The following is a 15,327-nucleotide window of genomic DNA, read 5'->3' as shown; positions in this document are numbered from 1 at the left end:
CCTGTATCCGGGCTAACCCGCCCAACAAAACGAACGCTCCTGTTACCATCTGACACTGGCTGGACCAACGCTCTTATGATGAACAACGTGTTTCAGGAAGAAGTTGGCGCCTGAAGCCCCGTATGCTGTTAGCCTGCGCGCTAACGAGACATCTCGTTGTAACGCTTCATCTTCCCGCCGTTATTGAAGGATAGCAGAATGAACGACATGGGTATGTGTCAGCTCGCCAAGCCTTACACAAATCTATATTTGCTTTGCTTCTTTTACAGCTAGCCGAATAGCTAGAGCAAAGGATTAGCTGAGGCTCAGCAGGCCTCGACTAATCCCTGGAACAATAATTGTTTTGCCCAATACTGAGCCGGTTCTAACACTAGCGGCCTTGTAACTACTATGTTAACGTGGATGTTTTGTTGTTGGCACAACTCTTAAATAAAAGCTCTAAAATGTTATCAGACTCAGCGTAGCTGATGGGTGTTTTCAACAGACCGTAGCTTCATTTATAGTGAAGTGACTGATGTTATGCTAAATGCTAGCGCTAGCAAACAGTTCGCGTCCACGTCCCATCCGCGAATTGGCCCCTCGCTGGGACTCCTGTGCAATGCAACATCAGTACATATGCGTTTGTTTGAGTATACCATCTATTCGAGCTGGAGACATTACTCGAGCAAGCTGCTCTGTGGGAAGCCTGGTGCTTCAGGTAGCGGAACATCATCTGCTGTGTTTGTACTGTTAGCATCACAGATGCAGTGTTTACCAGAGGGTGAAGGGTCACTCCTTAGCCCAGCGGATGGACTGGCTTATAGAAAGGTGCTGTAGCAATAAGAGAATCCTGTCTACTCTTCCACTAGCACTGGATTCTTCACCACTGTTTTCATCAAAATAAATTCCTTGTTTTGAAGAGTTGCCATGAAAGACGGTTGCCATATATAACATTTAATCCAGACTTCACTGTCAAAACATATTCATCACCAGTGACCTCTGGGTTCGGGTTGTGTAGCTTTAAATTTAAAAAGTAGTTAATTCTCTTTGTATGGAAAATACATTTAAGTAATCTCCAGTTTTTTGATTATATATTTGCCTTTCACCTGATTCTGGATGTTTTTTTCTTCATTATACAGTATCAATCTAATATACCACATATACCCCTTGTGACTAAACATTTGTGAAGATTTTTCAGTGTTGGGAAAAGATAACAAGTTATAAAAGCCTCTGGGTTTCTTCAAAAGCAGCTGCACTGAACACGGTTCCGATATTGTTTAGTTTTGTTTAAGCCAATCTAATTTCTCTCTGAAGAATTCAGCGTCCCCCTGTCCTCACTGGCGCTTCTGGTCCCACCGCTACGACTGATGTCAGCAGTGATGTGGGAAGTTGTTCGCCAGCGCAACATAAAGCATTATGGGAAACTGGAGGAGTTTGTGTCCATGGTAACAGATGCAGTTCCTGAGCTGATGAGTAAAAGGGAAGGGAGGCTGCTTTCACTGGGCCTGAGGGCTAGGGTAAGTAATTAGTGATGTATTTGTGTATGATAAGTTGTAACTGAATGAGACTTCAGCAGTGTTTGAAACAATTTCATGTGAATGTTGAAAATGGAAATTGCATTTTCTACAGACAACTCTTGAACTGCTGCGTTCTGAACATCCGGAGGACCTCAAGGCTGTAGAGACCCACCTTAACCGAATCAGGTCTTCTTGCATTGAGGAGGTGAGCAAAGAATGTTTTTATTGTCCAACTATAAAGGGATTAAGCTTTTACCTTTAATAGATTGATAATTGTTTTAATACATTATAAGAAACAATGGTAACAAGTTAACAGGTTCCAAATTGTGAGATTTCATGATTTGTTGCTCTTTTGTCTTATGTGTTAATAAAACACTAAATTGATCAGCAAATTGGTGGTTCTTTATTTTATTCTGACTGGTGTTTTTGTTTCCCCAGACAAATGATCCTATTATTGAAGCACCAGAGGCTAACTTTATGAAGCTGGTACAAGGGCTTATTGAAGACACTGATGGCAGAGAACATTTCCTCAAGGTAAGATTCCTATTTGCCTATTAATATTATTGTGATTTAATCAAATGTATGATTCCCCCGAATTTCCAATCTCATAAGACGATTCATCTCAAATTTAAATATTGAAAATCTGAAATATGTAATTTTGATATTGTCTGTCTGATCATTCCAATCGTATCTTATTCTGGATGTGTAAAACTCTTTTTCCCCCGACAGAACGTGTTTCCTGTGGAGTATGGCCCCGACTTTGACACAGCACTGGAGACTTTAGTTTGTGAATTCTTCACAAGACTCGAGGAGCTGCTGCCAATACCAGATTTCAAACAGGTAGAGAGAGGATCGCTACAAACTGACCAAACCTTTTGAGCGCCTTGAATTTGAATTTCAAAATCTCGTACTTTTTTACAGACTGCCTCCTGGATCAGTGCTGCCCCCTCTGTCTTAGAGGAGTACATGCAGTGTGTCTCAAATGGAGATGACCTTAAGTTTCTCCTCCAGAGCAAACAGTGCCATGGAAAACTGGCAAAGAGCAGCATTGGTATGTGCACGTCCACTATGAACTACTCAATGACCTTGACATAATCTGAAGAAATATGAGACCAATATGACTAATTCTCTTTTCTTATTTTCCACATAGCTCCGTTTCAGTCAGAGGATCTGCTCATTCCGTCTCTGTCTCTCCCTCCATCGCTGGAAGTAGCCATCGCTTCCCACCCCGGTGTTTGTGACGATGAAACTAATGACGTTCCTCAGATTGTTATGTTCGATGAGGAATTGTCTACAAACCCGTCCACCTCGACTGACTTTCCTGAATCACCAAAACGGACTGACGTCCCATCGTCTCCTCACAGAAGACTGCAGTCCGCGATGCACAAATGCACCGAGTGTGACAAATGTTTCAAGCATTATTCGGTCCTCGTCGAGCACCAGAGAGTTCACACCGGGCTGCAGCCTTACAACTGCTCCGAGTGTGGGAGGGCTTTCAGAACAGCCACCCTGCTGGCCGGTCACAGGCTGCGCAAATGCAAAAATGCTGCATATCTGTGTATTAAATGTGGGAACAGTTTTCCAACCTCGCTGGACAAATTCAGACACCACTGCCCCAAACGGGGCCGCAACTATGACTGTGGGCATTGTGGAAAGAGATTTCAAAAGTCCAACAGCTTGAAGGAGCATCTGCTAACTCACGTTCAAAGCCGGCTTTTCAAGTGCAGCCATTGTGGGGTGGGGTTTTCAGGGATTGGTGACCTGAAGTATCATCAGCAGGTAGATCATGATAAGCCATACCAGTGTAAACAGTGCGGAAAGAGCTTTATCAGCTCAAAGTGTCTGGCCAAACATCAACAGCGGCATCAAGAGGTTGGTGAAATTGAGACAGCCAAATTAATGAGTGGGGGTAAACATAGAAAAGGTGGCTCAGGTCACCGCTCTTCTTTAGCCTCTCTGTCGTCCAGGAAGACGTCTAACAAATCCGCTTACCCTCGCGGACGAGTCATCCATAACTGCCCTCTGTGTGGGAGGAGCTTTAAGTATCGCTTTGAATTCCTGGAACACCAGAGGTTCCACACGGCGGTGAAGCCATATAAATGCTCTCAGTGTGGCAAATCCTTCCGCACTGAGGTCCACCTCTCTGGACACAGGAGGAGAAAGTGTAAAAATGCTGCCCACATCTGTACCAAATGTGGCTGTCAGTTCAGGTCTCTGCACGATCGCCTCCGACACCAGTGTGTGCAGCTGCTGACAAAATACGAGTGTTCTCACTGCGGGAAGACCTTCAAGATGGCCCACCTGCTCAGGAACCATCAGATGAGTGATCACCAGCTTCCCTACAGCCCCAACCATCGCTTCAGGTGCAGATACTGTGAGGAGACTTTCCCTGGGATCAGCGAACTGAAGTACCATCAGAGAGTTGACCACGAGAAACCCTACCAGTGTCAGCAATGTGGCAAGTGTTTCCTGTCTGAAAAATGCCTAGCCAATCACGAGCTGCGCCACAACAATGAAAGACCAGAGAGCTGCCTGGTCTGTGGCCGCGGCTTTAGAAACCGCTATGACCTGAAGCAGCACATGCGCACCCACACAGGAGAGCGGCCTTACCAGTGCACCCACTGTTCGCAGTGTTTCTCCACTGCAGGAGGACTGAGGAGTCATACCCGGGTTCACACGGGCGAGAAGCCGCACGTTTGTCCAGATTGTGGGAAGGGCTTCTCCCAGATCGGTGCAATGCGCACACACAGGCTCACCCACACAGGAGAACGGCCATTCAAGTGCACGGTGTGTGGCAAAGGCTTCACAATGGCACACAAGGTAACGGTTCACATGCGCGTCCATACTGGGGAGCGGCCGTACGTGTGCACTCAGTGCGGGAAAGCCTTCTCAGATGGAAGTGTGCTGAAGCAGCACATGCTGAACCACTCAGGAGTGAGACCGTACCACTGCCAGATCTGTCCCAAGACGTACACGTGTCTGAACCACCTGAGGAGGCATCTGAAAAGCCACTCGAACATGAACTGAGCCACACATGAAGAAAAACTGGAGCAGAATCCAATGACATTTTACAAATATACTGAAACACTGCCTTTGATTGGCTGGTTCATGAAACCAAGCAATACCTGAAGGACTATAGGAAGATGTTGTACAGTTGCTGTTCAAATTGACTTAAAAAGTTAATTAAGTCTAAATTTGCCATTTGTTGAGGACTATTGAAAAGTAACAAGTGAACATTTTGGCTCTGTGTAAATAAGATGAAAGACTAATGTGAGTGCAAAGTTAAAATTGTGACACTTTCAATTCAAAATGGCATCACTTTATTCCTCTTGGCCTTTTATATCCCAACTGTGGTTTGTGGATTTCAGATTAAATGATCTTGTTACACCTTTTGCATGTTAACTGATTTAATTTATTCAAGACAAAACACTGCAATAAAACGTATTCATCCCTCTGAATGGAAAGTGTAGGTGGAAGTTTTATTTTCAATCAGAATAAAACGTTTCACTAGAGGGCAGTAGGTGACCATTAAACATTTCCCCTTGATCCCTGATCAGGCGGAGCTGTGACCATCTCTTACGGTGACCTTAATTGAAACTTCATGCAGCAAATTACTGCTTATTTAAGTCATATGCTCTGTACTGCAGCCAAGTAGACAAAATACCTTTTGGGACACTAGAGATTGATGAGGGACTAATGCATCGGAAGTTAGTCTGACTCATTTCCTGTCATTTACTTTATTTTTGGTGTGGCTCGGAAATCTTGATTACGCTGTAATTTTCTTGTTTTTCCAGGCGCCCATCAGTGATTCCCCCCCCCCCCCCCCCCCCCCCCGAACAGTTAAATTGGGTGTAGATTCCACAAAAATACAGAAAATTACTTTAATTAAAAACCACATTGTAAAAGTTCAAATCCATAAATTTATAAAAAGGTAATTAATTTGTTTACAGGATTATTCAATTGCCTGATAATCTTGAATGTTAAATTTCATTCAATTATGTTTGAAAGAACAAACGCAAACTTTTTATCACTTTTATTTACTGTAATTTGACAAAGGCTTTCGCGTTGTCAGCTGTTAAATGTTTTATACTTGTTTTTATACAGTGGGTCTCTTTCCCATCTTTTAAAACCTGTTTGCAAGATTCCACTGTAGCTCAGATCCCTGAACCATACAAACAAACTCTTGAGTCATCCTGTAATGGCCTCATTGGGATTAATCTCTTCCATGTGTGCTGACTTTTATGTTTTTGCTGGAAAAGAGAACCCTGTTCTTTTTTCTTTTCACCCTCTGTCTTTCCCTTGTTTAACATCTCATCTACGCTCACATGCCTAGGGACTATTGAATCACATTCTCTGAAACAAATTCAAATCGTTTGCCATTCACAGGAGAGCGCAGCTCCAGAAATGGATGTGGTGGTTTGTCAAATGTTGAAAACTCCTCCCCAAAAACGAATAGACCTGAGACTGGACACACTGTCTGCACTCAGCAGTATTTCTTCAGTATTTCATCTGTGCCTCTGACTCAGAAAATGCTGCTAATCTTCTCCAGTGAACATAAGAATCCTGCGGAAACTCATGCTGCGTCCTGTCTGCCATCAGGCAGGGCCCAGGACATTATGCAGAACCCCTCTGTTGTAGCGACCGTCTGTGTAACTGCAGTTCTCTTGTCGTAGAGATCTGTTTTAAGTTGTCAAGGACATGACCCGTGTCTGCGTCTCCTCAGGCTGAAAGAATCTAACTTCTCAGTGATCTCAACCCCACCTGCCTGCACGATGTAAAAAAAGCGGTAAAAAAAAAAGTGCACTGCAGTAAAACAGTGTGGAACCTGAAAACACCCCCAGCTGCTTCTCCTATGAATCCCACATGACTTCAATGGAGTATGGAGTAATGTATTTGTGATTACGGTTGTTATTGAGACATCTAGCAGAATGCATGTTTCTGGATTTAACACACCCGCACAGCTGCCAATAAGCCAACAGATTTACTATGAGAGCCTGCTAATAAACAGAGATCATTACCAGATGTACCCCTTCCTCATCCCTCCTCCTCCCCTCCCCTCTCCTCCCTCTCTCCAACACTGAAACAGTGATCTCAGTGGAAACTCTGAGTCCAGGCCCAGAGCTCCCCTACATCCCGGAGCACATGCATGTCCACAGCAGCATGCAGGAAAATCCACCCCCATTTATACTTTGCCAAACGAATACTGCAACTCCCTGCCTCACACAACCTCCCAGAAAACTCCTTTTTCCCGAGGCCTCTCCAAGAGCTGCGCTCAAGGAGCTGTAGATGGCACTGTGTCTCTTCCTGCCTCAGAGGAGAGGGGAGTGAAGACCACCTCCACCTCCTCTTCCTCCTCCCTTCCCCTTCTCTTTTATGTTCACGTCTGAACACAGAAGTGGTCCAGATGTATTGAAATTCCACAGAAAAGAAAGAGGATACAAGGGTTGCTTCAGCTGCTTTTCATTTGGCCCGATGGAATTACTCCAGTTTGAATCTATTCAGGGTTTCATTGCTTAATTTTCTACATGGGAAATTTGAGATAAAACTGTGAAAATGACACATATGTAGCTTTTTTCTGGTTTCTGCAGACATTTTCAGAAATTATTAAAACACAGTCGAGATCATTTGTGCATGTACTCTCTCTTGCAAAGAGACAAACATCATCTGTGCATGTCGGGGCCTCATTTACTCTCAGGCTTGTTTATTCCTGTTGTTCCCCTCTTCCTGTCTCCTGTGGAGCCCTTTTAAGGAAGCAAACATATCTTGGATTTTGTGTAAACTCCGGGTCCGTGCGCGGTCTCGTGTAGTATTTCTGCTATCCCAGATAATGCGCGTGAGCTTTTCCTCTTCTTCCTCCTCCTCCTCATCTTCCTCCTCCCTCCCTCCCTCCCTCCCTCAGCACCGCGCGCTCTGGTCCTCCTCTGCGCGCTCTGGGTCTCGCCTCGGAGAAACTGCGGCGGAGAAGCTGGAATCGACAAAAAGTTTATTTTTATTTTTTTTAAGAAGTAGCGGACTTTAGGGGGGTCCGGTGTGTTCGTGTTGTCTGGGGGAACTGGGTGGTTCTGCTGTGTATCGTTGAGTTCTCCGTTTTAATCGCAGTTTGATCATGGAGACTCTCAGGGTGCTCCTTGCGCTGCTGTGCGTCCTCCTGGCCGGAGCGCAAACGAATAACAAAAGAAACAGGTTTTCGGGTAAGTTTGCTTCACCTCTATTTACCTTTTAAATGTTTTTATTTCTAATATGTGGTGTTCATGTCAATTCTTTGCCTGTACGGCGATCTGTCTGTGCTTGAATTTACTGTAGTGATGTTTAATGCAAGAGCGCATCCAGATGTTCGTTGTCTTTGGGTTGCATAGTTGCAAATCAGCAGCAGAGACGCAGCAATAGGATAAAGTATGATGTGATGATGACAGTAGCCTAGCCCACCCTGAGCAGGCCCTGGGTCTGTCCTGTGGTTTTTTCTTAATGGGCCTGAGTAGTGTAGAATAGTCTCTGGATGTGAGGCAGAAGAAGATACAACGGTGTGGATGCCCAAAATTCATGTGGAGAAGTATCAAAGCAGCTTAGGAAATGGCATTCATGCATCCCCACCAAAGTGCTGTTATAGTTCAAGTGTATATGCAACCTAACTGTGTACAGTCCTGCAATGGCCATAAACCTACATGTGGGAGGATGGATCAGGTAGAGCGAACCTATGACACCCATTGTAACTGTAGGGTGCTGTAGGCCTGTAGGCCTCCAATACTGCAGCAGTGACACCCATGCTGACGTCACATGAGTTGAGGGGTAGATGGATGTGCACCCATTTTGGATTCACTGGTTCTTTAAGAGAGAAGAGATTTAAATAAATTAATGAATATTGTTGACCGTCATCTTTGTTTGTTTCCTCTGTGAGCAGACTGTCCGGTGGATCTTTACTTCGTGTTGGATACGTCTGAGAGTGTCGCCCTCAGACAGAAACCTCCCAACTATTATATCGACCAGATCAAGAGTTTCACCAAGGAATTCATAGATCAACTCCAGGAAATGTAAGACATAAATACACACACACACACACACACAAGCACAAGTTTTTACTCTTCTCCATGTGAAGATCCTTTTTGGGATAACGACTGTAACCTCAAGCATTAAAGTTCATTCCATAAACCAAACCCAAAGCTACTCCATTGTAAAGTCGGCAATTATTCAATCAATAAGTCAAATGATAACACCTCCATTCCTATTGTCCAGGTGCATTATGGGACACAGGGACACAGGTGCAATACTGCACATCACTGACCAAACCCATCACTGATGCTGACTATGACATTTAAACAGTATTTTTCAGCCTGGCATGATGTTAATACAAATTACATATATGATCAGCGAAATACAAATGTACCAAGGTTAAAGGTACTCCCTGTGCAGCAACACATCACAGCTGCTATATGTGAAACCTTAATTTACAAAGTATTTAGTAACTGCAACTGTCAGATAATTGCACTGGAGTGAAAGTGTATTTAGTATTATTTGCCTCTGACATTACAACTACAAGTACCTTAGACAGTGCCATGTTGCAGAGTAATGTTGTGTTAATGTGTTGACTGTACTTAAATACGTCTATGTGTCCAGGCGCCACCGATGTGACCGAGTCCTGACTTGGAACTCAGGAGCACTGCACTACAGTGACGAAGTCATCATCGTGCGAGAGCTGAGTGAATTGGCCACGCATCGTCAGGCCTTGAAGAATGACATCGACACCATCAAATACATCGGCAAGGGCACGTACACCGACTGTGCCATCAAGAGAGGCCTTGCTGAGCTGCTCGTTGAGTAATAATAACACAAACTGGTACATTTTTTTGCAGATTAAATGACGAGAGCACTGATATCATTGTCAAGTGTGTTTTTGTGTGTGTACCTGCTTTCAGGGGCTCCCACCATTATGATAACAAGTACATCGTGGTGGTGACTGATGGTCATCCCATCACTGGGTACAAAGAGCCGTGTGGAGGCGTGCAGGAGGCGGCTAATGAAGCCAAGCAGCATGGAGTCAAAGTGTTCGCTGTCGCCATCTCACCTGACCAGGAGGTAAAAACTTGCACCTTTGATTCGACCCACATACCCTCAGCCCCTAACCTCATATTAACGAGCACAACTACATGCACAATTCCTATAGATATTAAATGATAAGAAAACCTACTTTTATCAATCACTTTCTGAATGTGATTAATGGGTTCCTACATGAACTTAGTCATAAGAGTTGTGAGTTTTTTGCAGACAGAGTTCTGTCTTTGTTTTTCTTTTGACAAGGGTATGGTGATGTCATATACTTTCATGCATGAATCAGAAATTAGAATGTAATGTTAGTTGATGGACTTTTTTCTAGTCGCAATCAAATGCGACCAAACCATAACCTACACAGTATGGAAGAAGTTGCTTTGCTGTATGGGAAAAGTAACTCTTCATTAATAAAACTTTCAGATGTTTAGATGAGGTTATTATTTTTTCATTTTGCCATCGAAGTTGACATATGAAGTTATTAGAAGCTTTTAAGATGTGTATATAGTAACATATTACATTATCTGTTGTCTACTTGTGTACATTGTCCAGAGAGGCTTGACAGTGGACACATTTAACCTGAATGTAAAAATGTTGAACAAAGTCATGTGAAAAAAATCAATTTCAAATTTCAGAAGCGCCACGGCATTTCAACTAAATCAGCCCCCTGACAACCTAATATTAGCTTCAGCCAAACTTTGAAATACATTTTTGCAGAGGAATTACCCTTTAACCTTGAACTATATCTAATCCTAAATTTAAAACCAAATGTCAAACTTCCCTGTGAATTACAGTTCCCTGAAGTATAGCCATGTGTGGTGGAATGCAGGTAGGCGATAAATAAATAAAATAAATTGAAGTGCGGCTATGTAAAGTTTAGTGTGAAGTGAGGGGACATTAAATGAAGTAAGTAAACTCAATTGCAGTTATGTTAAGTAAAGTCAGCGAGCATTGAAAGAATTGAGTACAGTCAAGTGTAATGTAGTGTGAGGTGAAGTGAGCGGAGGTCAAAATTAAGTGAAAAGCCTTAACTTTTTACAATATAAAACTTGATTTAAAGATTAAAGTATTGTTACAGTCATTGAAAATAATACAATATTTGGACACATTCAATGATTGTTGTTCATGTGACACTGTCTGAACTGAGGGAAAAAAAGGAGGTGATCTAATTTTTGGCCTTATGCTCAGAGAGCAACTAAACAATCACTGTTCCTGATGTTCTACGTGGAAATCTAACTGTAGATAGTCTGTTATATCTAATACAAAAAGGACTAATGACAACATTGGCTGAAGCTGAAGTGAGATCCTACAAAGAAAACTGTCGCAGATAAAGCTTTTAGAGATCAGTTTCAACAATATGTTGGTGTAGGTGCTACTTTCAGGCCAGTAGCCCGACAGTATGTTTTGTGATTCACCAGGAAACCAGGCTGTCAATCATCGCCACAGACCAGGACTACAGACAGAACTTCACCGCTGCAGACGACTCCAGATCCACCAAGATGGAAACCATTCGAACCATTATCGATATGATCGTATGTATATTCTCTTCTCTTTTGTGGACCGAATCATTTTATTTTTATTCAAAACTAATCTTTCTTTTCTTTTCTTCTTTTCAGACAAACAAGACAGAAGATGTGGTATGTGATTTTCACATGTTTCTAAGGAAATATTGTCATGTCTGTTGGCTTACTACTGTTGAATATATAGTAGAATGTCCACAGAACTTGTGTGAACATAAAAATTATGGATTTTTTTATTACAAGTCACATGAAACTGAAATTATAACAAATCAAGAGTGCTGCGACGTTCAGGATTCTTGCTGCGTCAGAATCTCCCATGAAATCACTGCAGTTTGAAGTTAGATATTAGACTTGTTGAATTATCCCTACCGTCATTTGACAGTTGTACTTTCTGCTGTTAAGTTCAGAAGACTCCACTGTTTGTTATTATTTAAGTCTTTCATTTTGAGACAGGTCAGAAAACAGGATCGTGTCATGTTTCCTTCTTTGATTTGAAGATAAAGACAATTTTCTGCGTGAATAATCTTTCTGTTCTATTTTTTTTCTAGTGTTGCTCTTTTGACTGCAATGTAAGTATGCCCTTCTACATCTATGCAAATTCAAACCATTCTCGGAGCAATCAGAATTCGGGTCATTGGTCGTGTCTACTCCATTTTGTGTGCAGGCTAAAGGAGGGCCCAAAGGACCGGATGGACCGCTTGGCGGAAAGGTGTGATTATCATTTGAATGTATTTGACTCAATACAGTCAGTGCTTTCCGTTGCACAGGTAAACATTGAAAACTGAACTAATAAACTCTTGTTTCCTTTATTTTCTCAAAAGGGAGAAACAGGTAGACCAGGAATGCCAGGAGAGAAAGGAGATATTGGTGCGAAGGTAGGTGATTTCCACAATCAGCCTCATACAAAACACAAACTAGAAGAAATACACGACAATCTCTGCATACACGACAATCTCTACATATCTGCTCGGATTTATCATGATTTATCTTCTGTTGTGTTACAGGGTCACTTCGGAGATTCTGGTCCTCCCGGTTACAATGGAGAGAAGGTATAGTGCACTTCTACCACTAACACAACATGGGGTACATATCTGGAAGTATAGAATCATGAATGAATCATGCTAATGAGATTTAGCAGCTGCATCTATCATGAAGCTGCGAGTAACAGATGATACAACATCATTACATCATGTCACAGTGGGATTAAATGGAAATACCACATTGAGTTTATCCAGCCAGATGAATGCACTGATGTGGTCAGCACTTAACCTGCAGGGGAACAGTGTCTTTGATGAAACATACATGTGTGTCATCCATCCTATCTTATAGACACGCAAATGATCGTATATTGCTAATTACCCAACCCCCACAACCCAGAAAAGATGCAACAACGTGGCAATGTAACCACATATTTTTAATAGTAGTAAAGTTTAGGTTTATTTGACAGGATTTTTTTGGGTGAAGGATTGTAGGTATTGCACTGAACAAAATGCGCGAGTTTCCCCTGGTTCCCCGTACCTCAGGTTTTCAGTGGACAGAATGAACCTTACCCACACTCCCTATTGACCCACAAGGTGACATTATATCATTGACACCAATTGTGTGAATGTAAGCATTTGCCGCCATCCCGGCAGGAAGCAGTTCTGTTCAGCTGCCCATGTCTCCATCCTCCACCGTGCCACAAATTTGACAAAAAGGTTTATTTTAGCTTCACATATTTATTAGACAGATATTTAAGAGTCAAGTTGATTTACGTCTCCAAGGTCTGGTCACTCTGAATGTATTTCTGATGATCTGATGTTGTTTATCTCATGATTATCACTGACTCTTTGTCAGACTGTTCTCACCTAACAGTCACCACCATGATGTTTATTCTGATGATGGTAATAATGTGTGTATTTCTGTTACCAGGGAGACCGCGGTTCCATAGGAGGGAAGGTAAGAACACATCAAACTAAAATATTTCCTCTTAAAACAGATTCAGTAAATGTGGGGTCCTGTATGATTCATGACTCACTAATGTGGTCTGTGTTTGTTGCAGGGTGATAGAGGAAACAAAGGCTACAAGGTGAGCTCTTCCTGATTGGCGGATCCTCAGATGGATACTCTGTCAAATTAATGGTTAATTTCTTCTTCCATCACTTTTATCCTCATTCATTCTGCTTCTGTTTTTGATTTGTCTTCTCAGGGAGACAAAGGTCATAGGGGAAATGATGGAGTGGATGGACGCAAGGTGAGTTACAAACCCCAACATCTGATCAGTGCAGCTCTTGCTGTCAGTCTTTCTTTGGTAAAGTTCATGAGTTTCATTATCATCCATGTTTCTGTGACTTTGGTCCTCAGGGTGAAGGTGGTTTCCCTGGTCTTGCCGGCTGTAAAGGATCTCCCGGATCAGACGTGAGTCATGTTTCTCAAACTGAGGATAATCCCACTGTTATGGTCTTGCATTTTGGCTGCGACAGGAGTGACACTCACACCGTCACACAGTGTCGACAGTATAACTCCAGATGGAAACCAGTCATTAGATGTTTACACACATTAACATCAGGTTTAGGGACTGCAGATATACAGTAATTCAGATCTACAGGTGATAGGAAACAAACGCAAGCTCACATTCTATGTCTGTGTCCTGATTTCTCTCTTGAACACCTCAGCACACTCAGACGAGTCACTGCTGTATCTGCCTCGGGCTCGTCTTCATTGTTTACACATAAGCCATTAGCCAAAGTTGCGTGTTTAGGAACGCTGCTGTCGGTGAGGCAGACAGACTGAGGCACTGGCTCTTTAATCACCACTGCGTTTACATTCTCTGCTGTCAGGTTGTTTAAATGAAGCCCTATAGTCACACTGTAAACAAACACACTCGCATACATGAACATACGTGCGCAGCGACCTCTGAGATGGAGTGTTGGGCTTCAGCTGGTTGCGATCATGCACCAAAGCTGTCTCTGTGTTCTATGTTTGCAGGGTCTGCAAGGAGAGCCAGGACCAAAGGGAGACCCCGGTCCGTACGGAAAGAAAGGAGGAAAAGTAAGATTTAGGGAAATCCTTGCACTGTCAATGATTGTTAGAATCTGCCTTTTGTGCTCTGTGATCAGACCCTTTGTGCTCATTTCAGGGAGATGATGGAAAAGACGGCGAACCAGGAAGGCCTGGAAACTATGGACCTCTGGGACCTCAGGTAAATCAGTGCAAAGACAAACAGAGGAAAGTGACAGGCAGCAGAGAAGAGATATGACTCCAGTTTTCTATCTGTATTGTGACAGGGTGACCCGGGCCCTCGCGGAGCTGATGGGGACAAAGGAGAGCGTGGAGATGATGTAAGTAATAATTCTACCTGACAACATAAAACAAAATATCAGCCTTGTGACCTTTCATGACCCATCTCATATCTTGTGTGTTTCAGGGCCCGCCTGGAACGGATGGGCCACGCGGCGAGAGAGTAAGTGAAATGGATTCATATTGACTTTAAATTAGCTTGTTTGTGTGTGAGAGCTGCCAAAGTATACATTTACATCTTTAAAATGTCTTGTAGGGACAAGGCGGAGAGAAGGGGGAGCAAGGTTCCCGTGGAAACAGAGGGACTAGAGGAGAAGCGGTAAGTGATGATACGGATGATGAGGAGGAGGGAGGAAGAGTCTGTGGTCTTTCTAATTTCTGTTCCCTTTCTTAGAGATTCATGGGAAATGCAGTTTGGCACTCGTACTGACTAGACTGCGACCACACTGTTCTTAATGGAACCCATATGATTGTTCTCACTCTCTGCTCTTACTGAGCTCTGTGTGTGCTGCTCTGTCTATTGTTGGACTTTATGTCGCCTGAAACCTTTGCTGTTCTTCTTTCCAGGGGGAGCCAGGACCCCGTGGAGAGCAGGGAAGGGAGGGCTCAACTGGCCCCAACGGAGACCCTGTAAGACACACACACACACACACACACACACACACAAATTGAAATATAACACACACAAATTGAAATAGGTACAAACAGGAGCTACGGGTTCCTGTTTCAAGACAGCCATAAAAACGAACCACCCACTTTTCTCTCTGGCAGCATCCTTTTTTCCAGTCGGAGAGGTAACATGCACGCTGCATCCATACTTCATTTTGAGGGGTAGCACAATGAGCAGAGGCGAACCTGGCCCGTGCCCCAGAATGCCGCCCACTCCCAAATGCTCCAGCTCCCCTCTCCTCTCTCGTTCTAATTTTTTTTTTACCTCTCCTGGGAACATCGGCACTCACTCTTTCCCCTCTGACTCAGTTATTCTCTCCGTT

At 43.2% G+C, this 15,327-nt stretch overlaps 2 protein-coding genes across 2 annotated transcripts in view; both read left to right on the top strand.

The window, feature by feature from the left end:
- The first annotated feature begins 25 nt into the window (after positions 1-25).
- On the top strand, positions 26-4,954 carry LOC128454367 (zinc finger protein 665). The gene is made up of 7 exons (XM_053437749.1): positions 26-211; positions 1,294-1,496; positions 1,609-1,701; positions 1,935-2,030; positions 2,226-2,336; positions 2,418-2,547; positions 2,647-4,954. Exons 1-7 carry the CDS (start codon positions 199-201, stop codon positions 4,521-4,523), a joined length of 2,523 nt encoding a protein of 840 aa, XP_053293724.1. The 5' UTR covers positions 26-198; the 3' UTR covers positions 4,524-4,954.
- Positions 4,955-7,379: 2,425 nt separating this feature from the next.
- Positions 7,380-15,327, top strand: part of col6a1 (collagen, type VI, alpha 1) — a 22,544-nt gene continuing 14,596 nt past the window's right edge. The window contains exons 1-20 of the mRNA XM_053437421.1: positions 7,380-7,687; positions 8,395-8,524; positions 9,108-9,308; positions 9,407-9,566; positions 10,955-11,068; positions 11,153-11,173; positions 11,605-11,625; positions 11,721-11,765; positions 11,878-11,931; positions 12,061-12,105; positions 12,968-12,994; positions 13,098-13,124; positions 13,245-13,289; positions 13,400-13,453; positions 14,024-14,086; positions 14,175-14,237; positions 14,323-14,376; positions 14,463-14,498; positions 14,592-14,654; positions 14,903-14,965. Coding sequence (XP_053293396.1) covers positions 7,603-7,687; positions 8,395-8,524; positions 9,108-9,308; positions 9,407-9,566; positions 10,955-11,068; positions 11,153-11,173; positions 11,605-11,625; positions 11,721-11,765; positions 11,878-11,931; positions 12,061-12,105; positions 12,968-12,994; positions 13,098-13,124; positions 13,245-13,289; positions 13,400-13,453; positions 14,024-14,086; positions 14,175-14,237; positions 14,323-14,376; positions 14,463-14,498; positions 14,592-14,654; positions 14,903-14,965 — 1,371 coding nt within the window. The 5' untranslated portion in view covers positions 7,380-7,602. The remainder of the gene's footprint in view (positions 7,688-8,394; positions 8,525-9,107; positions 9,309-9,406; positions 9,567-10,954; positions 11,069-11,152; positions 11,174-11,604; positions 11,626-11,720; positions 11,766-11,877; positions 11,932-12,060; positions 12,106-12,967; positions 12,995-13,097; positions 13,125-13,244; positions 13,290-13,399; positions 13,454-14,023; positions 14,087-14,174; positions 14,238-14,322; positions 14,377-14,462; positions 14,499-14,591; positions 14,655-14,902; positions 14,966-15,327) is intronic.

The sequence above is a fragment of the Pleuronectes platessa genome, chromosome 13 (assembly GCF_947347685.1).
Source record: "Pleuronectes platessa chromosome 13, fPlePla1.1, whole genome shotgun sequence".
Classification (NCBI taxonomy): domain Eukaryota; kingdom Metazoa; phylum Chordata; class Actinopteri; order Pleuronectiformes; family Pleuronectidae; genus Pleuronectes; species Pleuronectes platessa.
Note: the sequence above shows the minus strand (reverse complement) of the source record. Positions and strands in the feature narration are given on the sequence as shown.